Raw genomic sequence first — 25022 nt, 5'->3', positions numbered from 1 at the left:
CTCCCCCACCTCACATTTACGGTTTAAATACTTGGCTACTTATGAAGCTCTTATTCAATTCCTAGGCTTAGGAGTAAAACAGAACCCCTGAAAATGCTATCTTTTTTCCTTGACCACTTCTCACAGTTACAAGGTGGAAAGTTCTTGCAGAGCCCAGGAATCAATCCCACCTGACCATGTGGGATGTCTTACTGATAAACAACATCTGCAGGGGATGCAATTCTACAGCAGCTGCTGCTGCTAAGTCGCTTCAGTCGTGTCTAACTGTGTGTGACCCCATAGATGGCAGCCCAGCAGGCTCCCCCATCCCTGGGATTCTCCAGGCAAGAACACTGGAGTGGCTTGCCATTTCCTTCTCCAATGCATGAAAGTGAAAAGTGAAAGTGAAGTCACTCAGTCGTGTCTGACTCTTCGTGACCCCATGGACTGTAGACTACCAGGCTCCTCTGTCCATGGGATTTTCCAGGCAAGAGTACTGGAGTGGGGTGCCATTGCCTTATCCGCTACAGCAGCTAGAATATCTCAAAGACCAACACAGTTCCTTCTCCATTGTTTTCTTATCTACGCCTTCAATATATGACAGGTCCTTTCACCTCAGTCTCTTATTGTTTGTGCCTTCTCCACACCATACCTACACCTCCACAATGCAGTTGCACCACGGTAGTGTCCCAACACAGAACCATTCTAAGTACCTCAAAGTAAGAACCAATTTAGGGCAAGAGGATTTTTGCCTCTTAGGCCCATGGCACCTGGCTGGGACTTTTTACCCTGTTCACTACACTTCTTAGATGAGTTGTTTTAAAACCTTTTACCCACAGGAAGAGTCTTGAACCTCAACATTCAGTAGACTCAGCCAATATGCCTTTGTGCAAGTATCTCAGCCCCTAGTTTCTTACTCAGATGGCCATTTGGGGGCAGCAGAGCAAATATGAACATATATTCTATGTGGGGCTGGGGGGCATTTCACTGGTGGCTCAGATGGTAAAGACTCCACCTGCAATGGAGACCCAGGTTCGATTTCTGGGTCAGGAAGATTCCCCTGGAGAAGGGGAACAGCAACTCACTCCCGGATTCTTGCCTGGAGAATTCCATGGACAGAAGAGCCTGGTGGGCTACAATCCATGGGGTCACAAACAGTCAGATACAACTAACACTTTCACTTTCCAGGAAACACAGAGAGAGCTAGATTGACTGTACCTCCAGCTCTGCTCACCAGGATGTTGCTATCTGATGATAGCACTGAGCCTCTAGAAGAGGTACCCTAGTAGAGCTGGGGTTGGGGGGTGTTTATAGGAAGAACCAGAACTTCCTCACGGAGATATGTTACTATTATTTAGAACAGTTTCCCATATTTGAAGACTTACTCAAATTCATTAAAAAGAAGTGGCATGGAAACCCTGGTTGATTAGTGTTTGGCAGAGTCAGTAAATTGGTTGGTTTGTGCAAAATTTGGGGAGAGTAGATGGCGTGCTGCAATTCATGGGGTCGCAGAGTCGGACATGACTGAGTGACTGAACTGAACTGAACTAAGAGTGGGAAAGTGAGTTAACTGTGGCAACATGAGTAGAGGTGGTGCTGAAAGTGCAGAGGTGCAGCCTTCTAATTGTGATTTTTAAAAACTGAGGCATAGTTGATGTACACAATTGTACTGTGACTGAATAAAAAGATCTTTAAGTACAAAAAAATAAAAAATATATTTAAAAAAATCAGACATTTAGGCTACATCTCAAACCAATAGCATCACTCTTCATGGGGAAGGGCCTCAAGATATATATTGAAGTTTCCCAGGATTCTTCAAGGAAAATTTGGGACTTTCATTATGGGGTACAACTTCACTCCATACCTCGTTAGATAACTTTCTATTCTTAATGGGTATTGTGAACATGTCAATGGCATTACACGTGGCCTGCAATATCTAACAATGGATTGCTAAGAACATGGCAGAAGGCTATTTGAGGGTTGGGGTGAAGACAAGGGGGAAATCAGCAAGCAGTCAGTACTACTCAATCAAGCAGATGGAAATTGGGAACCGACTGCTTACTGCTATCCCTGAAAAGAAATGCATCTAAGCCTCTCCCTTAGTTTATGTTCCAGATGAAAGAATCTGGGAAAAGAGAAGACAGAACTATATTAATACTGGCTCCTGCACAGAAGTGGCCATAGTTCATGGGGGAAGAGACACCATTTCCTCCAGTACCCCTCACCCTATACCCATTCCTCAGTCATACTGCAGGTAAGTTTCCTGGGTCTCCCTAACATTCTGGCCAGAAAGAGATAATTGTGAAGTACGTACAGTGTTGCTCTGTTACTTCTAGTGGTTCCTCTCTGTGGAAGAGCTTTTATTTTTATCTCAAAAGCATTTATCACCCAACCAGTATCATTCAAAAGTCACACCAACATGTCCTCAGCATTGTGTTTTACTTTTTTGCAGGGAGAAAATAGAATGAGGGAGGGGAGGAAAACATGGTTCCACTGCAGTCTCCAAAATGTATGGGTATACATTGCTAGTATAAGGATAGGATGAGATGGTCAGGCAGATTAGCACGGAGGCCCCCAAGATCCTTTTTTCTACTGATTTGTATATGCTAATGAAAATGACACAACATATGTGGAATTGCCTAGCACATGGTATTCAATAAATGTCAGCTGCTTTCTCTAGCAGGGTTCTCCACAGGCTAAGAGATACCTAAACATCACCATCCTTCTCCTTCCAGGGTATGAAGCCCACATAGAAAACTAGAGAACTCAAAGCACAGTACAGTTGGGAAAATGCAGTTGGCCAGCTGGCTCAGTGCAGGGTCTTGCTGTCTCCCCATCCTCCCGACTCCACTCTCCCAGGGTGAGGCTGAGAGTAGTTTCCCAGATGGCTTCCCTGAGACCTAGCTAGCTTGTCCTAGGAGATCCCACGTGGAGGGCTGTGGGTTGCAACTCTCTAGTGCACAGTCCTCTCTTTCTGGCGATGATAATCTTGGGGAAAACAAGAAAGAAAAGGAAGAAAAGCACAGGTTATTTTCTGGCCTGAGCTCCCAACTCCCCATTACCAACTTGTGGGGCCTCTAGTAAACAGTATTTAAAGAATTCCCACTGAGGGTTCTGCCAGGTAAGCAAAAAAGAGAGAGGCACTTACTGTAGGGAAAGAAGCGGACCCGCATGCTGATTTCTCGAGCTGTCTTCAGGATCTCAACAGCCTGGAAGGAACGTGGCAGCTTGTACAAAAGAAGAGATACAACCCAGGACAGAATCATAACAGGAGGAAAGTAGTTTGCCACTCCAACCTTCTGGGTCACCAAGAGCTGCCTCCCTCTTGTCAAGGTGAAATTCTTTCTTATCAAGTTACACATTAGGCTAATCTTACCCACTGCATCCTACCTGGGATGGCTTCTAGCCTCACCACAGCCCAGGTGCTGTGCTCACCTTGCTGTGCTCAATATCTTGGAAATCCACATCATTCACAGCTAGGACTTGGTCCCCTTCCTGAAGTCCTGCTCGATGTGCATCAGAGTCAGGAATCACCTGTAATATATATAATCAAGGTAGGATAATTTCAAACAATGTAAGTGAAGTTAAGTGCCATTCAAATATAAGGTACTATACTGGTTGTGTGTGTGTGTGTGAGAGAGAGAGAGAGAGAGAGAGAGAGAGAGAAATGATGTGGGCAAACAGGTGGCTTGCAAGGTAGGAAGTTGTAAGTGGGCAAGGACAGTCTCACTATGCCCCTTCTATAAGTCTACTGAATCATCCTTCTCCCCAGCCTCGGGACATCAGGGTTCAGCAATCTGATAACAAAGGGAAGTAGCTATCCATATTGCCTACCAGGCAGACGCACCTTGGAGATAAAGATGCCCAGCTGGGAGGCCTTTCCTCCTCGGATGTTAAACCCCAACTGTAAGACAAGAGCACAGAAGGGGGCTCAATACAGACCACAAACACAGGAATATCTAGTAGCATCAATGTATGATAGCTTGCCTTATGTCCCTCAGAGAGCAGTCAGAAGTTGTGGAAGTGGCATCTCAGCTTTTCTGCTCATAAAAGGAAGTTTCTTCACCTCCTTATCTGCTTCCCAATTCATCCCCCCCAGCCATGGCCAACTTCTGGGCCTGGTATGGACAAACCTAGCCTGGAATAAGAGGCAATTGTTTCATAAACTCACCTGAGCTCCAGGGGGCTTCTTCAGTGTAACAATGCGGGGCAGAAACTGGGTCAACTCATTGTTGTAGTCTGGATGGTATACCCTCTGCAAGACACAGCAACCCCAGAAATCTTGTTATCAGGCTTACTACTTTCATCCAGAACACAAATGCATCACCTTGAAGCCAGGAGAAGGTGAAGTCATGGACTTAGTTTAAGCAAAACAGATAACACTGTCCAAACAGGTAGATAGATAGCAATGGGGAAATGCTAGCAGCCCAGGAGCCCCTCACTTCTTTACCTCAACAGAATGGAAATTAGGGCTCTGAATTTTCAGAATTCTCTGGCATAATGGACTCTGGTAGGAAGATTCCACAAGAAGCTCCCAATGGGCCCAGTTGCTCAGAATCCAACTTCTAGCTAAGATTCACTCTCCACTGAGCTTTCTAACTGCCATCCTACCTTTCATATATTATCCTGTGCCTATGGGAAAAAAAATTCCTTGTACAGATGGTTCCCACCTCATGAGGAGGAATCCATGCTGGGGGATTCTCATAGGCAGGCAGGAAAACCACCGGGTAGTCATCGTAAGGAATCCGGCTGTCCATCTCCAGCAAGGACCTGGAATGGAAGCATGAATCAAAGCTGATGAAAATGGTTTAAAAGGGAAAATAGCCCAGCAAGTTTTAGAAAACAACCCCAACCCACTCCAAGACTGTCAGTCTATACGCTGAGCCCACTTCTAGGTAGGTGATAGATTTTGGGAGAGAAGGAAGAAAACTATCAACTTGGCTGAATATCTGGATGCTAACAACCTGTTAGATACACTATAGAAATGATCTACTTTCTCACAACAATCTTGTGAAACATATGTTACCGTCCTCATTCTAGAGAGGAGGAAATCAGGATCGAATCTAAAACTATCTGACTACTTTCAAAATTCAACGGAATGCTGATTCCAACTATCCATAGAAACTCGGGGCAAGGCACTGCCCCACATTCCCTAATGTGATCAGTAATGGTGGAGGTCCGCAGATTGGCCTTTCCTTTACCACCAGCCACCTTCCAGATCTCTTTCCCGCATCGTGCCTGAGTCCTGTGCCCACAGCGCTGTAAAAGTTGTCTTACTACCTCTCCAACCCGTAGGCCTCAGGCGCCGAGTCTCAGCTCACCGCCAAGTCAGCCTGGGAACCGGAAGCGGATGTTAGGCTGAGTTGGAAAGAGGCGGGGTCAGGGCGCGACGCGCAAGTCCCCCTCCCATGCGTCTTCCTGCGCGCGCCGCGTGCGTGCTCCGCCCTCAGGCTGTCTGCGCTCCGATTGGCTGGCGCCTCCGGGAGTGATTTGAAACTTGGCGGTTAAACCTCTGGTTGGGACAGGGCGGCAGGAGACCTGGTTAAGGGACGTTTAGTTTGGTGAGTTAAGAGGGCACCTTAGCTTAGGATCTGCCCTTCCCGGTACCCTGGTGCTTTAGTTCTTTGTCGTCGTCTCCGCTGGGTTTTTGCTTTCCATTTCAGAGGCCACTTCGCTGTTTTCAGAGGGTCAGGGTGATGGGCAGTCCTGTCCTGGCTAAGACTAGAGAGTGAGAGACAGTGACTTTCCCGAGACAGCGATCCCGCTGGGAGGGAGAGGCTGCCGCCGTAGGCTACCACTGACTTCCCTAACCCACTACACCCTCCGAGGAGGGCTAGAACTGAAGGAGGACGCTCTCCCACTCCTGCCGACCTACCAAGGTTTATCAAAGAGCATTTTTTCTTTTTTTTTACCCTCAGCAGAGACGGTGCGGAAGTAGGATCATGAAGGAAGAGGTGAAGGGCATTCCTGTAAGAGTGGCACTGCGATGTCGCCCTTTAGTCCCCAAAGAGATTAATGAGGGCTGCCAAATGTGCCTTTCCTTCGTACCCGGGGAACCTCAGGTGCGTAGCAGAGTCCTGGACCTCCCTCTGAACAGCTGGTGCCAAATAGCAGTGAGGGGCATGGTCTAGCCTTTCTTTTTTTCCTTACTCCTTGTCCCTTGCCTTCTCTAGGTGGTGGTTGGTACTGACAAATCTTTTACCTACGATTTTGTGTTTGACCCCTCTACTGAACAAGAGGAAGTCTTCAATACAGCAGTAGCACCACTCATAAAAGGCGTATTTAAAGGTGAGACTGGTTGATTCTTCAAACGGTTCTTGAACATATACTATGTGTCAGGCACTATGATTGGGTGCTGCCAATACAGGAATGGATGAAACATGAGTCCTGCCTTCAAAAATCCCACAACCTAAGAACTGACCCAATGAAAAGTACCTTTATGCTATATTTGCTTTCTATGGTTCTGCTTGTCTTTGACTTGTATATGTTTTTGTTTGTTTGCTCTGAAACCTCGTTAGATTTTAAGTTCTTTGATGGGTGCTGATGAGGTACTAGTTGAGGTCCAGGCACTGCAAAGCCTCTTGAGGGATTCAGAGGTAAATAATACAGCTTCTGGGCCCTGAAAGAGTTCAAAGTCCAGGGGTAGGGGTGAAAGTAGATGACTACGTACACACTGTTAAACACATAAGAAATATTAAACTTTTTGCTTCATTTTTTTTAGACAAAAGTATTTTAAATGTTAAAACCTTTGAGATTTCCTAAAGCCCCTGAATACACTGGCCAGTTAATAATCTTGATTACAGAAGAGAAGCCAGGGCTTTAGTGTTATTTAAGACTATGGCAAAGTTCTGAAGAAGGGAGCAGTGCCAGAGGGGGTGTCTGATTGTTAGTCTAATACAGTGGTTAGTCAAGATTCAAAGGATTTAAAAGAAGTAGAACCATGGCATACTAGTCCTTCAAAGTCAAAAGGGATATTTACACATCATCTAGTCTATTTTTCTTTCCATCCAAAGAAAAATACTTTCTAGCAATATCTCTGTTAAGTCAACTTCCAGCATCTGGTTAATTTTTTTTTCTTTGACAGAAATATCACAGATTGGTTTTTGGACTACTCTAATTGTGTTAGATTATATTGAGATGAAATTTGCTTCCCAGTAATTTCTACTCAGTGACATTAGTTCATCCCTCTAGACAAACAGAAGCCTTCTTCCAGGCAACAGCTACTCACATTTTTTTTTCACTTTTTAAAATGATGTCATGGCTTAAGACACATTGAACACTTTGTTTCAGATTTTTAAAATAGTAAAGCAGTAATTTCAAACTCAATTTCAAACAAATGTTGCAGGAACAGCATAAAGTACTTTTTTTTTCTGACCCCTTTGACATGAGTTGTCAAAGGGTTGACCTGATGGTCCCCTGAATACTTTAGTGTATATTTGCTACAAACAGGAGCTTTCTCCTATATAACTACAATACGACCATCAAAATCATGAAATTAGCATTGTTACATCACTTCCATCTGGTACTCAGACTTCATTCAAGTTTCACCAGTTGTCCCAATAATGTCCTATATAGCAAAAGGATCTAGTTCAAAGTCATATGTTGTATTTAGTTGTACTGCCTCTGTAGTCTTCTTTATTATAAACTCATTTGGTCTTTTGACTTTCATGATCACGACAGTTTTGAAAATCACAGGCCAAGTTTGTAAATGATGTTTGTTTATGATTAGATTCAGATTGTATATCTTTAGCAGGAATATCGCAGAAGTGGTGCTGTATTCTTCTCATTGAATCCTACAGGACAGCACACAATTTTGATTTGTTCTATTACTACTGATGTTCTTTATGATCATTTAAGGTGGTATCTGTCAGATGTCTCCACTATAAAGTTAATCTTTTTTCTATCTATATATTTGGAGGACCATTATTTTATTCTAATTTTCTTCTAATTAACCATCCCTCCTTTCCTTTAGCCATTCCTAAAGAAAAATATGGCATCCAGACCCTGAATTATTCTGTTATCTTTCACGGAATGTACCTTCACAACTTCATAAGAATGTTAAAGTTCTACTTTTATATTCTGTTTCTTTTTTGAAAGTGTGGTGTGTTTTTTTTGTTCATATATTAAAAAAGCAAGGCTTCATTCACAATATGAATTACATAATTATAAAATTATTACATACTAAATAGTTATTCCAGCATTAAACTGATTTCTGGAATCCTTAAACAATGTAGTGTGTTTTGCAACCATACTCAAATTTTACGTTTTACATACAAAATATGTTCTTTACATCAAAGTACATATTAACAAAACTAAATTCTAGAAATCATATATCCTCTAAGACTACTTAATGAAAAGTCCTTAGTAGGGAATTAAAAAAAATAATACATCCATTTGATAAATATTTTTGTAGAACTTAAATGAAATTTATCTCTGGAATTATTTTTTTAGTAAATATACCCTTTGTCAAACAGTTCTGCAGATGAATGGCGAACACTTATTTCTAAAATGAAATGGCACTGGAAAATAGCTCGTGAAATTTTTTCAAAGTAAAAGTATATCCTTTACTTGAGTTTCAAGAAGTTGTAGCTACTTACTATATTAATAAAAATCTGAAATAAAATTATTCCCTGTTAATCCCTTTACAGTTTCTTAAAAAAAATTAGTGGAGATAAATTATCTACCAGCTTTAAAATCTAGTTATGTTCACTGAACAAAAATAAATTTGGTTTCAGAATATTGCCTGTTAACAGTGAATTATTATAAATAGTCCATGTTAAGCTTTTCTCAACTCATTTCTATAAAATATTAAAAATAAAATGGGAGAAACATTCAATACTTAATGGAAGATACCAACATCTTTCCAATACAGAATTTAACTCACAAAAAATTTAAATAAAACCTTAAATGTTTTAAAAAATACAATACCAAAAAAGTTTCTAAGGTAGATTTGCTTCAAAAATGTTAGTGCGTTTAGGATTAACTAGCTTTCAAGCATTGATACCTTTGGAATACAACTGTATTCCAACTTTAATTCATAAGAATTTTAAAATTATACATTCTAGTTTATAGTTCTGAAAAAAATCTGAACTAAATTGCTCTTTCAAAACATCTTTAGTTGTCAGGAAAAAAAATATGTTGGTCACTAGTTAATAAACTGGTTTTAGCATGAGAGGTCCTCCTTTTTGTTTAATGAAAGTTTTCATTTTCTATTCTGTGGTATTGCTTTTATATGAAGAATAAGTAGAAAAAAATAGCCACAAAAGTGTCAAAATGACAGCATCCTGTTTCTGACAATATATACATACAAGGGCCAAGTTACACATTTGGAAGTGACTGCTGTAAAACTAATCTGAGCTGTAAGTGCTAAAAGCAACAGCAGAACAGACTGTAGACTTTAGATTCACAAGCCTCAGATTGACAAGGAGAGTTATATGGAGAAACTCCTTGATGCTGCTCTTTCAACAGTGCAGTGGAGATCAGATTAGGTATTAAACCACAAGAACTCATTCTAATGGCTTTGTAGCATTTGGAAGAGAGGGCAGAAGATACATTACCTTGGCACTTTAGGGTTTTTGTGGACACATACCACCAATATTTGCCTTTCACTTACTGTAAGTGTAAAAGTGCTTTTTAGTTAATACTTAATAGTTAAAATGTTTGCTTTAAGAAGCCAGTTAGTAACACTTCCAAGATTTGAATCAAATTTAAAAAATTCTGCAAAGTACACAGAAAGCAAGAGTTAGTAACAATATATATTATTGTTTGACCAAGCTGTCCTCAGAGTAAGCTAGTTATTACACAATATAAAAATGACAGCCTCCTATTCAAATTTATTTACTCTAGATGTATATAGCAGGGTGGGAGTTGGAGTGCTCGGTTGGCTGTTTCCCATGCTGGGACTACTCGTGTGGGCGCTTGGTTCACTGCTTGGACCTCCCACTGGGCTGTAGTTCCTCTGACTGTGACGGCTGAGGTTCAGGGCTGGTAGGAAGAGGAACTCTAAGGGATACTTGCCAACACTACAAAAACTACTGCCTGGGTAGAGGGCTGCTGCATCAGAGAAAGGCTTCTTCTTGGTGCAGGGAACTACATCAGGGGGTGCGAGGTTTTGGTTTTCAAGTGGCAAACTGGACAATTGTCCTGCTAGAGTTGAGAGCTGGTTTAATGGGTTGTCAACCATGAGTTCTTGGGGGTCTCTTGGCAGGCCCCCTGTTGGTGTGGGTTTTGCCATGCTTTCATAGAAGTCACTCTGGATGTTTGGGATTTCATAGGTAAAATCATTAAGGCAGTCTGGCTCCTGAACCACTGTGGAAGGTGGGCTTAAGTTGATTAGTGCTCTTCTGCTATAGCTCAGATTGCTAATTTTCTTCTGTAAACCCCTGCACATTCTCTTGCTGCTTAAGGAAGACCTAGTACCTTTAACCTAATACCATTTTAGATTTGTGCTTTTGATGATGGGACAGGATGCTTCAGTCACTGCAGCAAAAGGAACACAATCCACATTTGTGTGGTTTTTCTCCTATATGGGAACACATATGGGCTTCCAGATGACGATCATAGGCAGATGCAAATGGGCATAAGTGACATCACTGAAGTTTCTCACCTGTGTGGATTTAAATGTGTTCAGTGAGCCAGGTGGTGCCTTTGCTGGCATAGTTGCAGTATCAACACTTGAGCTTTCCATCAAAGGTCCTTTCAAACCCATTTACTAACATTCCTGAGTTTTCATCCAAGGAAACTTCAACAGATGGGGGATTGATTCCATTTTGATTACCATCTGTTCCAGCTCCCTGAAGAGCCTCTGCTTCTTTGTCCCCACTAACTGATCCAGAAATCATGTTGACATGATGAGTCTGCTGAGTCAGGAATTCCTGAAAATCTTTCATGAAGTCCAAAGGCTCTGGTTTCTTTTCACTCATCTTTGTTTTTGAGATACTTATATGGAGGTTACAGTTCGTTATACCTTTTCACCCCAAATCAATTCCCCCCTTCTCTTGCCACTCCAACATTGATGAAATGTAGAGTAATTTAAATTTACTCTGGAGACACACCAAGGGACTCCAGAAGGCCATGGAGGGAATTTCAACTAAACTGAAAAGCCATACAAAGTTCACCTGACAGCCACACTGAGTAACCCTCACCACCTTGTTCAACGCTGCTGCTGTTATCATCAGTGTCTTTGTCACTGCTGCCGTCCTGTTTGTGTGTCTCCAGTTCCCTTACTTTCATATTCTTAACTTGGGAAACTATGGGAATTATAGTCTGTAGAGGCAATATAAAGTAAAAAGTGATTTCAATGTATATGTGTTTGGTTAATATTGCTCTCAGCTGCAAAGATAAAGCCAGTATTTTTCAGTCAGCTCAACAGCACCCTGAGTTTTTTGTAAAAAGTGCTGAGGCTTGATTTCCCCAGTTGTTAGTATATATACATATCTGTGATATTGTAGATGACTATGAAATGTTATTCTCTTGCCCCAGAGTCATGCCAGTTGATATTAGCAATCTATTACAGTGAAAATCTCAATGTAACATCTTAAGATCTTCCAGAACATCAAGGTCTTCATTTAGATGAGTCATTTCAGTTCAGTTGCTCAGTCGTGTCCGACTCTTTGCAACCCCATGAATCGCAGCATGCCAGGCCTCCCTGTCCATCACCAACTCCCGGAGTTCACTAAGACTCATGTCCATTGAGTCAGTGATGCCATCCAGCCATCTCATCCTCTGTCGTCCCCTTCTCCTCCTGCCTCCAATCCCTCCCAGCATCAGTCTTTTCCAATGAGTCAACTCTTTGCATGAGGTGGCCAAAGCATTGGAGTTTCAGCTTTAGCATCAGTCCTTCCGAAGAACACCCAGGACTGATCTCCTTTAGAATGGACTGGTTGGATCTCCTTGCAGTCCAAGGGACTCTCAAGATTGTCTTCTCCAACACCACAGTTCAAAAGCATCAATTATTCGGTGCTCAGCTTTCTTCACAGTCCAACTTTCACATCCATACATGACCACTGGAAAAACCATAGCCTTGACTAGATGGACCTTTGTTGGCAAAATAATGTCTCTGCTTTTGAATATACTATCTAGGTTGGTCATAACTTTCCTTCCAAGGAGTAAGCGTCTTTTAATTTCATGGCTGCAGTCACCACCTGCAGTGATTTTGGAGCCCTAAAAAATAAAGGCTGACACTATTTCCACTGTTTCCCCATCTATTTCCCATGAAGTGATGGCACCAGATGCCACGATCTTCCTTTCCTGAATGTTGAGCTTTAAGCCAACTTTTTCACTCTGCTCTTTCACTTTCATCAACAGGCTTTTTAGTTCCTCTTCACTTTCTGCCATAAGGGTGGTGTCATCTGCATATCTAAGGTTATTGATATTTCTCCCAGCAGTCTTGATTCCAGCTTGTGCTTCTTCCAGCCCAGCGTTTCTCATGATGTACTCTGCATATAAGTTAAATAAGCAGGGTGACAATATACAGCCTTGACGTACTCCTTTTCCTGTTTGGAACCAGTCTGTTGTTCCATGTCCAGTTCTAACTGTTGCTTCCTGACCTTGAGGTTTCTCAAGAGGCAGGTCAGGTGGTCTGATATTCCCATCTCTTTCAGAATTTTCCACAGTTTATTGTGATCTACACAGTCAAAGGCTTTGGCATAGTCAATAAAGCAGAAATAAGTTCTCTCAAAAAGGAAAAAAAAAACAAAGGACATACATCATATTGAATCATACTTAAATGATGACATTTCTATGAGGAACCTGATAATAGGGTTCCAATGAAGACTTTGTTAATCAAAGAAATACATGTTGGAATCCCTTCTATCTATGCATTTTCTTTCTTTCTTTTTTTTTTTTATCTATGCATTTTCTAAGACTTCCATTTAATTCCCATAATTTAGAATTGTTCAGGTAAAAGAAGAATTCTAAAACTCTGAATGGCTTTTAGACAGTGACTTGGTCAATATCATTATCTGAGTCATATCTTTTTAAGTGTTTTACTTCCTAGCTTTTAAGAGCTAGCAAGGGAAGCACACATGTGGGTTCGATATTTTTCTTCTTTGCCTGTTTGGAGTAATGCATAGTCATGGCACCCATGTAATTGTTCCTTGTGTCTGACATTCCCAAGAGATCCTTGTGTTCAGAGAGCAGTCTCAGTTCTGCTACAAGTAATTACTGAAGGAAATGGAGGGTATTGATTGGATGAAAATATTTGAGCCATCACTACACATGTGACTTCTGTTTTGCCAGGATACAATGCAACCGTCCTGGCCTATGGGCAGACTGGCTCTGGAAAAACCTATTCGATGGGAGGTGCATATACTGCAGAGCAAGAAAATGAACCAACAGTTGGGGTCATTCCTAGGGTAATACAACTGCTCTTCAAAGAAATTGATAAAAAGAGTGACTTCGAATTTACTCTGAAAGTATCATACTTGGAGGTAAATTATTTATCTTTATTCTGAATTCAAATTTATCTTTGGGTAGAAAAATAAATGCAAATTGAATTTTTCCTGGTATGACTCAATAAATTGAATTTTTAGTAAATTGCATTTTAATAAATTGATAGAGAAAACTTACTGGCTCAGTTGGATCTGGCTCTCACCCAGTTCTTTCCTTGTTAGAATAGTCTGTTTAATCAGATTGTTAGAGAAGTTGGCATTCCCATATAAAAAGAAGATAGGAATACTTTGAGTTTGGCCTCTATTATTGATTCCCTGTAGAGTCTTTAGAAAAATATTTGATATCCCTTTACTGTTTTGAGGCTTGAGTGATCATGCTGCTACTCCATGAAGAATGTTTATAAAAATTGGTTGAAGTTTTGAGCTGTGTAAGTAATGATAGAGTGTTTATTCAACAGATATTTATTGAATACCTACTGTGTTACAGGCCCTGTTCTAGGTATTTGGGATATATCAGTGAATAAAACATAAAAGTCCCTGCCTTGGTGGATATTTTCATTCTAGTATATAGTAGTATACAAATAGACCGACCAATTACATCTAGCCCTCATGATACCAGAAACACATACCTAGAGAACTTACAACTTCGGATAATCTACCTGGTTGATTCCATAGCAGTGATATCTTATCTTTAAGGAGCAGTAATTAAATGTATATAATTTAACTAACAAACATGGTGCTTACTATGAAACAGTACTTAAAGTTCTGGTTGTTGTTGAAATATTCGTTGCCATTCACCCTCCAATAAGGACCTATTACTTACATTTTAACAAAATCAGTGAAGGTGATGTTATGACCATCGAAGAACTGAATTTAGATACCCACGTAGCTCTTCATTATGTCTACTATTCCTAAGAAGCTCACTCTCAAGGTAGCAGTTTTAATTTTGTTACAAGTAATAAATGTGAATTTATTCTTATAAGTATCAATTATTACATTTAGGGTTAAAATCCTTTTCTTAATTATAAAAAATATGTTTGTTGCAAAAAAAAATTTTTTTTTATATAGAAAGTCAAAGAATTTTAGAAATCACTTGTGGTCCCACAACTCCTTGATTACCACTGTTGACATCTTGTTTTTACCACTTTGTTTTCAATAATGCCAGATTTACAATGAAGAAATCTTGGATCTTCTATGCCCATCTCGTGAGAAAGCCCCTCAAATAAATATACGGGAGGATCCTAAGGAAGGCATAAAGGTGTGTTTGTCTCTCATTTGATGTTATTTTCAAATGTTGGCCACTTCTAACTGTTCACACTCCCTTTATTTGCCACTGTGGTTTTAAATGACTGTTAGTACCTCAGTCTTTTAAGTTCTGTGTGAATTAGGTCCTAATTTCCTTTGTTAATCTAGAATTCCTAGATGGAAACTCTTGTGGAGAAGGAAGTTTTACCACCTTCTTACCTCTTGCTGCTGCTGCTGCTGCTAAGTTGCTTCAGTCGTGTCCGACTCTGTGCAATCCCATAGACAGCAGCCCACGAGGCTCCTCTGTCCCTGGGATTCTCCAGGCAAGAATACTGGAGTGGGTTGCCATTTCCTTCTCCGTATTACCTCTTGAAGGAATGCTAATATCAATTAAATATTTATTGGCTATTTACAGAGTCCTGAGGCTGGGCTGTCCGGTATGGTAGTCACCAGCCACAAATGGCTATTTAAACTTAAGTGAACTGCAATTGAATATAGTTTGAAATACAGTCTCTCAGTCATACCAGCCACATATCAAGTCCTCATGTGATTAGTGGCTACTGTATTAGATAGTACAGATATGGAACATGGTCATAGAAAATTCTGTTAGCCCTGTAAGAGACATTGTGCTAGATCTCTGTAAGGATATTTAGAAAGTAACGTGATACAAAAATTTTGCGTTTACCATAGGAAGAAGAAATCAGTTATTTGAGAGACTTCTGTCACATGGTATAGATGTAGGCTGAAGACCTGTAGCTGAACAAAGTTTGAGGCAAGGTTGGGAGTTCTGTATATGGGAGTGGGCCAAATCCAGAAGCCGGTGTTGAAAACAGGCAGAGTTTGGTTCTAGCAGCAGCTTGAGTGTTCAGGAGTTGGAGAATTTGAGGAGGGGAGTAGATAAGAATAGGGTAGTGCAGACTTAGGACAACTTGGTAAAATAATACCTTATGCATCTCCCTCTCCTCTCTGCACCGAAAGTTGAAATTTAGGCTGCAGGAGCCTGAGAGGCAGGTGCCTGTGCTTCTGAAATTTTTTTCCTTCTGAGCCATTAAGTCATTAGCCAGGCACTAAGGCAAAGCTTGAAGGATCAAACCTATTTTGAAAGCCTGATAAGCGTGGAATACAGGAAGATAATTTGCATGGTGGGGATAAGAAACCTGGGTAAGATGCATGCTATCACCGGAAAGAATGTTGGTACTTAGCCAGCTTTTGACTGACTAAGATCTTCTGTGTGTCTAAACTATACTAGAGCAGGAATTAAATCCCAAAAACTATTTGAGGGGAAATTTGCAATACAGAGAAGTGTGAATTTCTGATTCAAATTGTGGTGGGTAAGGAAAAGTTTGTAAGTACTGTTCAGATGGCATGGATGGTAAGAAGTAAGGGCATTCTTGTAGTAAGGAATAGCTTAAAGCAGGAAAGCAGAAAATGTACTCATGGGGGTAGTGAGACTAGGTCAGTCTGTCTGGATTAAAGGATATGTCTTAGGAACTAATAGGAGCTATGTTAAGACCAGATTATGAAGCCAGACTAAAGAGCTTAGTTTCTATCTCTGTGAATAGTATATAAGCTACTTAATATTTCCTGTGGCTACTTTTATCAAGTTTTTATCTTATGTGTATATCTCTGACTAAGTTAGCTCCTGGGAGGTTAGGAGAATATCTTAAAATCTCTTTGTACTCTCATTATTTCACATGGGGCTTAGGAGTTTGGTGACATTTTAGGAAGCAGGATTTTCAGAAGGCTAAACAAGAATGGGTTGAAAAGGAGAGACTAGGATGAGGGAGGAAAATTTGGGGAAATTGCCTTATTTTTCAGGCATGTGAAGTAATATGGGTCTGGATTAGACAGGTAGATATGGAAAGGAAAAGGAAGTGATGGATTCAAAAGAAGAATTATGGAGAGTTGGTGATAGACGAAATACGGAGGAAGAGGGCGAATTAAAGGCAAATCTGAAGTTTTGAGAATAGAGATCTAGAAATGAAGAAGTAGTGGAGAGAATCACTGTTGGTGGAAGGAAGATGAGTTTGGTTTTGAAATGTAGGACTAGAAATTAGGGCCACAGATGTTGATTTGGGAGTTATGGCATACTAAAACTGTAGCATATTAGGGCTAGAAGGGACTTCATTATCATCTAGTTCAATCTCCAGAGGCTCCAAGAGATTTTAACTTGTACAGCTTCTCCTGGGTAGATACAGTACCAAACCTAGGACCCTGTTTTCCTAATCCAGTGGAAATTGTATCATGCTATTTTCCCTAGTGAAAATGAAATATAAAATGGGCCCAAGATATAGGAAAGAACATAGGGCCACATGGAGGAGAAAGTAGCAAAGAGAACTACTACAGCTATTTGTGTTGCCCTTACTATTCTTAGGGCCAAAGCTTACCTTCACTTGAGGCTCCCTGGAAGGCACTTATCCATTGCTACCCTAAAATGATGAAGTATTTGAAGTTGAATTATAAGAGTTTTTTTCTTTCTCTGAATTAGATTATGGGACTCACTGAGAAGACTGTTTTCATTGCTCTGGATACTGTTTCCTGTTTGGAGCAGGGCAACAACTGTAGGACTGTGGCCTCCACAGCTATGAACTCCCAGTCATCTCGATCTCATGCCATCTTCACAATCTCCATAGAGCAAAGAAAGAAAAGTGACAAGTAAGTTACAGTTTAAAGAGTTAAGATTTTTAATGTTAGTTCTACTAAAGTTGAATAATAGATTGCTTCTTGATTTGACAAATAATCAAACATCAGTACTCTGAGTACTAGTAATGAATCAATCCATTTAGACTGACTTGAAAGAAAATGAGAGCAGGAAGGTAAGCCTTGATACTCACCTGCCCTCAAAGTTGTGTACCGTTCTCACTTGCTGCTGCTGCTGCTAAGTCGCTTCAGTCGTGTCCAACTCTGTGCGACCCCATAGACGGCAGCCCACCAGGCTCCGCCGTCCCTGGGATTCTCCAGGCAAGAACACTGGAGTGGGTTGCCATTTCCTTCTCCAGTGCATGAAAGTGAAAAGTGAAAGGGAAGTCGCTCAGTCATGTCTGACTCTTAGCGATCCCATGGACTGCAGCCCACCAGGCTCCTCCATCCCTGGGATTTTCCAAGCAAGAGTACTGGAGTGGGGTGTCGTTGCCTTCTCCACTGTTCTCACTTATGTCCTGTTATTTTCATAGGAATAGCAGCTTTCGCTCCAAGCTGCATCTCGTAGACCTTGCTGGATCAGAAAGACAGAAGAAAACCAAGGCTGAAGGGGATCGTCTAAAAGAGGGTGAGCGTAATTAAGGCCACAGTCATAGATAAAAACCTCTAATACTCTTATTGCGATTGTTGGTGTCTTGACTGGAATATTTCAGGTCACGTTCTAACAATACTGACAATTCAAGTTTGAGGCTGATTTCAGAAATAGCAAAAAAACTGTTTCTTTCCCTTGCACTAATTTCCTAATTTAGGTATGAGATTTGGATCTGGTCCTTGGTTTGATTTCATCTGGCCCAGGCAAGTTTTAGTTTTTGTTTTGTTTTATCCCCAACCACTTATAATTAAAATCAGTATACTGATACTGTCATTCCAAGTATTCACTCTCCTTCCCCAGATGTTGTCACTTATAAACCTCATCAGCATGGTTTCCATATCTTCATTTAAATTGTTAGATATAAATGATAATGCTCCTAAGGCTAGAAGAACCCCATGGTGTATGCTATTAATATTAGAAACCTTCATCCAGCATGCTAGTGACCTGGTAATCTGCATGCTTTGGGAATGGTCTTTCAAGCAATTATTAATCTAGCTAACAAAAATTAACAACCAGCTCCCATTTCTCAATTTATACTTATTTATCTTTTATGTCATAAAAGATTTTGTCAAATGCCTTGCTAATATCCAGATATACTTTACCATATTTCTCATGGCTACCAGCTTACTAACAGTGCAAAAAATAAATAAGGATTAGCCTAAATCGACCATTTCTAAGTGAATTCAAGCTGGCTTCTAGTGCTTATTCTTCCATTTCTAGGTTCTTGCAAGCCATCCTTGTGATACTCCATCCCTGTAATAATCTAGAAGACTTACATCAAACTTACTGGTCTGTAATTTATGGAATTAACTTAACCTTTTTTTCCTGAAAATTGAAATTACATCTGCCCACTCTTCTGGAACATCCTTCTCCATGATTCCTCAAATATCATTGACATAGCTTCATCATTCTTATTTGAAATTACTTGCAGTTCCCTCAGCTATAATTCATCTGGTCCAAGATATTTGAACTCTTATTAAAGTAGTTGAGTTCTCGCTTACTACTTTTTTACTCATATTGGGCTTCAGTTCCCTCTTGGGAACTGAGAAGGCAGAAACAGAAATAGTAATTGAGGAATTTTACCTCTTTGTCATTTATCATTATTATACTGCTGACACAGGGTAGAGACCTATTTCTTCCTCATTCGGCTTTTTGTTCTGAATATATTTAAAAGTGCCCTTTTTGTACTATGTTTGTACTTTTGAGATTTATCCTTCTTAAGACTATTTTTAAAGGTTCTTGTGGCTCCTTTATCTTTTTTTAGGTGTACAGTTCTGAGGGTTTTTTTTAAAACAGCTTTATTGAGATATAATTCACATGCCATAAAATTCACCCATTTAAACTGTACATTTCAACGAACTTTTGTATATTCAGAGTTGTGCAACCATCACCACAATCTACTTTTAGAACATTTTCATCACCCGCCGAAAGAAACTCATACCCATTAGCAGTCACTCCCCATCCACACCCCCTTCTCTAGCCCTAGGCAACCACTAACCTATATTCCATATAAATGGAATCACATAATTTCTGGTCTTTTGTGACTGTCTTATTTCACTTAACATAAGGTTTTCAAGGACCATCCATGTTACAGCATGTATCATTACTTCATTCCCTTTTATTGCTGAATCATATTCCATTATACAGATATACAACATTTTGTTTGTCCATTCGTCGGTTGTATCCAATTTGACTATTTTGAATATTGCTCTGTGAACATCTATGTATAATTTTTTATGAGGACAAATGTTTTAATTTCTCTTTAGGTATAACCTAGGAGTGTTATCCCTGGGTCATATGATAGCTGTTTATATTTAAAATATTAACATGGGATGAATATACCATAAAACTCACTTTTTTAAAATGTATAATTCAGTGACTTTTTTAGTATATTCACAAGGTTGTACAACCATCACTACAATAAATTTTAGAATATTTCATCATCCTCAAAAGAAACCCACACCCATTAGTAGTCACTCATTTTTTTCCATTGTCTACCTCTCCCTAGCCCATCTCCAGACAATGACTAATCTTTCTGTCTTTATGGATTTGCCTATTCCGGACATTTCATATAAATGTAATCATACAATATGTGAGCTTTTGTGACTGGTTTCTTTCATTAACATCTTTGCTTTGTTCATTCCTGTTATAGCAGGTATCAGTACTTCCTTCCTTTTATTGCCAAACAGTATTCTACCACATGAATATATTAAGTTTTTATTTATCCATTAATTTGTTGATGGACATTGGGATTGTTTCCACTTTTGGTTATTATGAATAATGCTGCTGTGAGCACTGGTGTACAGGTTTTCCTGTGGATATATGTTTTCATTTCTCTTGGGTATATACCTAAGTGGAATTGCTCAAATGATAATTCTATATTTAACTTTTGAAGAACTGCCAGACTGTTTTTCATAGCAACTGTACCACGAGAAGGCAATGGCACCCCACTCCAGTACTCTTGCCTGGAAAATCCCATGGATGGAGGAGCCTGGTAGGCTGCAGTCCATGAGGTCACTAAGAGTCAGACATGACTAAGCGACTTCACTTTCACTTTTCACTTTCATGCATTGGAGAAGGAAATGGAAACCCACTCCAGTATTCTTGCCTGGAGAATCCCAGGGACTGGGGAGCCTGGTGGGCTGCCGTCTATGGGGTCGCACAGAGTTGGACACGACTGAAGCGACTTAGCAGCAGCAGCAGCCCATTATCGGTTACATGCTTTGCAAATGTTTCCTTCCATTCTTTGGGTTGCTTTTTCAGTTTTTTGAAAGTGTCCTTTGAAGCACGCATTTAAGATTTTTTTGATGAATTCCTTTCATTTGTTTTTTTCTCTTATTTCTTGAGTTTGATGTCATATCTAAAAAATCGTTGCCTAATCCAAGGTCACAAAGATTTATATCTCTATTTTCTTCTAAGAGTTTTGTAGTTTTAGATGTTAAATATAGATCTGAGATTCATTTTGAGTTAAATATTTTTAAAGATTTATTATTTATTTATTTTTGGCTGCACTGGGTTTTCATTGCTGTGCATGGGCTTTCTCTTGTTGCAGCGAGCAGGGGATCCTCTTTGTTGCGGTGCACAGGCTTCTCATTTTGGTGGCTTCTCTTGTTGCGGAGTGTAGGCTCTAGGGGTGCTGGCCTCAGTAGGTGCAGTGCATGGGCTCAGTAGTTGTGGCTCTCAGAAGTACAGAGTCAGTAGTGCGGCACAGGGGCTTAGTTGCTCTGTGGCATGTAGGATCTTCCCGGGCCAGGGATTGAATCCATGTCCCCTGCATTAGCAGGCAGATTCTTAACCACTAGGCAGCCAGGGAAACCTTTGAGTTAACTTTTATATATGGTATAAAGTGGCAGTCCAAACTTTTATCTTTTGCATGATGTAGACATTCAGTTATCCCAGCATCATTTGTTGAAAAGGCTATTCTTTACCCATTGAATTGTCTTGGCATCCTTGTCAAGGAATAGTTGGAATCTAAGTTCTATTCCATTGATCTATATATATAGATATATCCTTATGCCATTACTACACTGCCCTGATTACTGTAGCTTTGTAATAAGTTTTGAAATTGAGAAGTGTGAGGGCTCTACCTTTGTTCTTTTTCAAGATTGTTTAGGCTATTCTGTGTCCTTTGAATTTTCATATGAATGTTAGAGTCAGCTTGTCATATTCTGCAAAGAAGTCAGCTGGGATTTTTACAAGGCTTGTGTTGACTCTGTAGATCAATATAAGTATTGGTGTCTTCAGTTTTTTCAAGTATTTCAATTCATAAACATCAGATGTCTTTCCATTTATTTAGGTCTTGTTTAATATCTTTCAATAGTTTTTTTTTTTAATTTTCAGAGTACAAGTTTACACTACTTTTGTTAAATTTATTCCTGAATATTTTGTTCTTTTCAATGCAATGCTTTTGTAAATGGAATTGTTTTTACTTAATTTCATTTTCAAATTATTTATTGAGCTTTTATATTGATCTTGTGTGTGCAAGCTTGCTAAACTTGTTATTTCTAATAGTTTTTTAATGGAGTCTCTAGGATTTCTATTTACAAAGTCATGTCATGTGTTAACAGAGAGAGTTTTACTTCTTTCTGGTCTGGATACCTTTATTCCCTTTTCTTACTTGATTCTCCTGGCTAGAACCTTCAGTACAGTGTTGAATAGAAATAGTGTAAGTGGATGTTGTTGTCCTGTTCCTGATCTTAGGGGAAAAGCATTCAGTCTTTTGCTGTTAAGACTGATGTTAGCTGCGGATTTTTCATAGATTCCCCCTAGCAAGTTGAAATTCCTTTCTATACCTAGTTTGTTGAGTGTTTTAATCATGAATTTGTCAAATGTTTTTTTTTTCATCATCTATTGACATGATCACATTTTTTCCTGTTCTGTCAACATCGTATATTGCATTAATTGATTTTTGAGTGCTGAACCATCTTGTACTCCTTAAATTAATCTTATTGTTTTTATACCTTTGGTGACTTTACTGGACTAATTCTATAATTCCCTGAGGTTTGTGGTCACAAAAGTGTATGCTCAGTTACTTTAGTAGTTAGCTAATGATTGGTCATACATGCAAGTGTGCATGCTAAGTTGCATCAGTCATGTCCAACTCTTTGTAATGCTACAGACTGTAGCCTCCCAGGCTCCTCTGTCCATGGTATTCTCTAGGCAAGAATCCCCCCTCCTCCAGGGGATCTTCCAGACCCAGGGACCGAACCTGCATCTCTTACGTCTCTGCATTGGCAGGCAGGTTCTTTACTGCTAGTGCCTCTTGGGAAGCCCAATGATTGGTCTCATTTCCTTCAATGCCTTGAGCCTATAACTCTCTTCCAGCATTTTCCTAGGGCTCTGAGTTTGTGTTGGGGCTTACTTTCAATGCCCAGGTGCTTTACAACTCTGTCTTAATTTTTACTTCTTGAGCAGAGCCTCAAAGTCAGCCAGAAGTATAAAATGAGGGCCTTTTAGGTCTTTCCTGAGCATGCATACAGCTTTCTAGCTCTCCAGCAATATATCAGAGCTTTTTAAAAGTCCCCAGTGGGCATTTCACTCCCAAGATCTTCCTTTTAAGTTTTCGGCCAGGCTCTTGTTTGACCATGGCTTATTAAGTCTGGTGTGTGTCATCACCAGATATTTTTATATGCATGTATATGCATGGGCTGCCCTTGTGGCTCAGCATTAAAAGAATTCACCTGCAGTGCAGGAGAAACAGGTTCAATCCATGGATTGAGAAGATCCCCTGGAGAAGAAAATGGCAGCTCACTCCAGTATTCTTACCTGGGGAATCCCACAGACAGAGGAACCTGGTGGGCTACAATCAATGGAGTCACAAACAATCAGACATGACCTAGCAACCAAACAACAACAATATATATATATATATATATATATATATATATATGCACATTTAGTAATACATATGCTATATGCCTTTTAAAATTTTGGCATTGCTAAATTAATTTCCTTTTAATTACACAAGTAGTGTGTGTGCATGCTAAGTTGCTTCAGTCATGTCCGACTCTTTGCAACCCGATGGACTGTAGCCCACCAGGCTCCTCTGTCCATGGGATTCTCCAGGCAAGAATACTGGAGTGGGTTGCCATGCCCTTCTCCAGGGGATCTTCCTGACTCAGGAATCGAACCCATGTCTCTTATGTCTCCTGCATTGACAGGTGGGTTCTTTACCACTAGCGCCACCTGGGAAGCCCCAAAGTTCATGAATCAACAAGTAGTAAGTGAGTGAGTAAGTAAGTAAGTGAAGTTGCTCAGTTGTGTCCGACTCTTTGCAACCCCATGGACTGTAGCCCACCAGGCTTCTCCATGGGATTCTCCAGGCAAGAATCCTGGAGTGGGTTGCCATTTCCTTCTCCAGGGGATCTTCCCAACCCAGGGATTGAACCCGGATCTCCCATATTGCAGGCAGACGCTTTAACCTCTGAGCCACCTGGGAAGCCCAGTATACAAACATAAGCAATATGGATGAAGATAAAATCCCCCTTGATTTACCATCTAATTCTAATCTAGAGGTAATTACTTTTACCTGCCTGGGGGGTAGCATTCAAGATTTTTTTCTGTGTATATACTTTTATTGGTGTTTCCTGTTGTTTTTAAAGATAAATGCTATCATATTGCATATATTAGGGGTTTCCTCAATGGCTCAGGAATAAAGAATCTGTCTGCAGTGCAGGAGCCACAGGAGACATGGGTTCAATCCCTGGGTCGGGAAGGTCCCTGGGTCAGGAAGGTCCCTGGAGGAGGGCATGGCAACCCACTCCGGTATTCTTGTCTGAAGAATCCCATGGACAGAGGAGCCTGGCAGACTATAGTCCATAGGATCGCAAAGAGTAGGACACAACTGAAGCAACTTAGCACGCATGCATACATGCAGAGCATATATTGTTTTTCAGCCTGCTCTTGTCTCTGCAATATATGTTTGAACTCTGTTTGTGAAGTGTTAGTTGCCCAGTCGTGTCCGACTCTTTGTGACCCCATGGACTGTAGTCTGCCAGGCTTCTCTGTCCATGGGATTTCCCAAGCAAGAATACTGGAGTGGGTAGCCATTCCCTTCTCCAGGGGATCTTCCCAACTCAGAACTCTTTTATCAGTTTATAAGTCTACCTCATTTTTACAACTATCCAGGATTCCAGAGTATACTAAGTTCACTTTAACTATTCCTGTTTTTTTTTTATTTTTTTTTAACTATTCCTGGTTTTTTTTAGCTTTCTTTTTTTTTTTAATTTTATTTTATTTTTAAACTTTACATAATTGTATTAGTTTTGCCAAATATCAAAATGAATCCATCACAACTATTCCTGTTTTGATTGACATTTAGGTTGTTCAATTCTTGACTATGGCAAAATGATGCCTCAGTCAACAGCCTTGTGCATGATACACACATGAGAGTGTCCCCTAGGCTATGTACCTGGAAGAGGAATTGCTAATTTGTATACATTTGTGTATACATTTCAGGTTTTTAAATACTACTAAATATTGTCCTCCAAAATGTCTGTCTCAGTATGCACATCACCTGCAATCTATGAGATTATGTTTCCCTATACTGCTGACAATCTGAGTATTATTGATCTTTTTCATTTGTGCCTATCTTGAACATTGCATGTTATTTTTTA

The 25022-nt window shown here is 40.1% G+C and overlaps 2 protein-coding genes and 1 pseudogene across 10 annotated transcripts in view; 1 reads left to right on the top strand and 2 right to left on the bottom strand.

Moving 5' to 3' along the window:
* Positions 1-2401: 2401 nt before the first annotated feature.
* PDZD11 (PDZ domain containing 11) lies at positions 2402-5334 on the bottom strand. 4 transcript variants are annotated; one of them, XM_010821846.4, is made up of 7 exons: positions 5218-5334; positions 4650-4749; positions 4151-4234; positions 3827-3883; positions 3415-3513; positions 3128-3206; positions 2402-2967 (listed from the first exon to the last, which is right to left on the bottom strand). In XM_010821846.4, exons 2-7 carry the CDS (start codon positions 4734-4736, stop codon positions 2933-2935), a joined length of 441 nt encoding a protein of 146 aa, XP_010820148.1. In that variant the 5' UTR covers positions 4737-4749; positions 5218-5334; the 3' UTR covers positions 2402-2932.
* A 137-nt stretch (positions 5335-5471) lies between these two features.
* The window catches only part of KIF4A (kinesin family member 4A), a 130190-nt gene continuing 110639 nt past the window's right edge, over positions 5472-25022 (top strand). For 2 of the 6 annotated variants that reach the window (XM_005228029.5, XM_024988138.2), the window contains exons 1-7: positions 5472-5540; positions 5901-6041; positions 6153-6267; positions 13219-13409; positions 14536-14628; positions 17104-17270; positions 17789-17883. In XM_005228029.5, the coding sequence (XP_005228086.1) occupies positions 5922-6041; positions 6153-6267; positions 13219-13409; positions 14536-14628; positions 17104-17270; positions 17789-17883 (781 nt within the window). In that variant the 5' untranslated portion in view covers positions 5472-5540; positions 5901-5921. Of the gene's footprint in view, positions 5541-5897; positions 6042-6152; positions 6268-13218; positions 13410-14535; positions 14629-17103; positions 17271-17788; positions 17884-25022 lie in introns of those variants that run through there. The other 4 variants (XM_005228028.5, XM_024988137.2, XM_024988141.2 and 1 more) reach the window with 3 other exon arrangements.
* On the bottom strand, positions 9660-10963 carry LOC101905704 (zinc finger protein Pegasus-like; annotated as a pseudogene).

This window comes from Bos taurus, chromosome X, assembly GCF_002263795.3.
Source record: "Bos taurus isolate L1 Dominette 01449 registration number 42190680 breed Hereford chromosome X, ARS-UCD2.0, whole genome shotgun sequence".
In the NCBI taxonomy this organism is placed as follows: domain Eukaryota; kingdom Metazoa; phylum Chordata; class Mammalia; order Artiodactyla; family Bovidae; genus Bos; species Bos taurus.
Note: the sequence above shows the minus strand (reverse complement) of the source record. Positions and strands in the feature narration are given on the sequence as shown.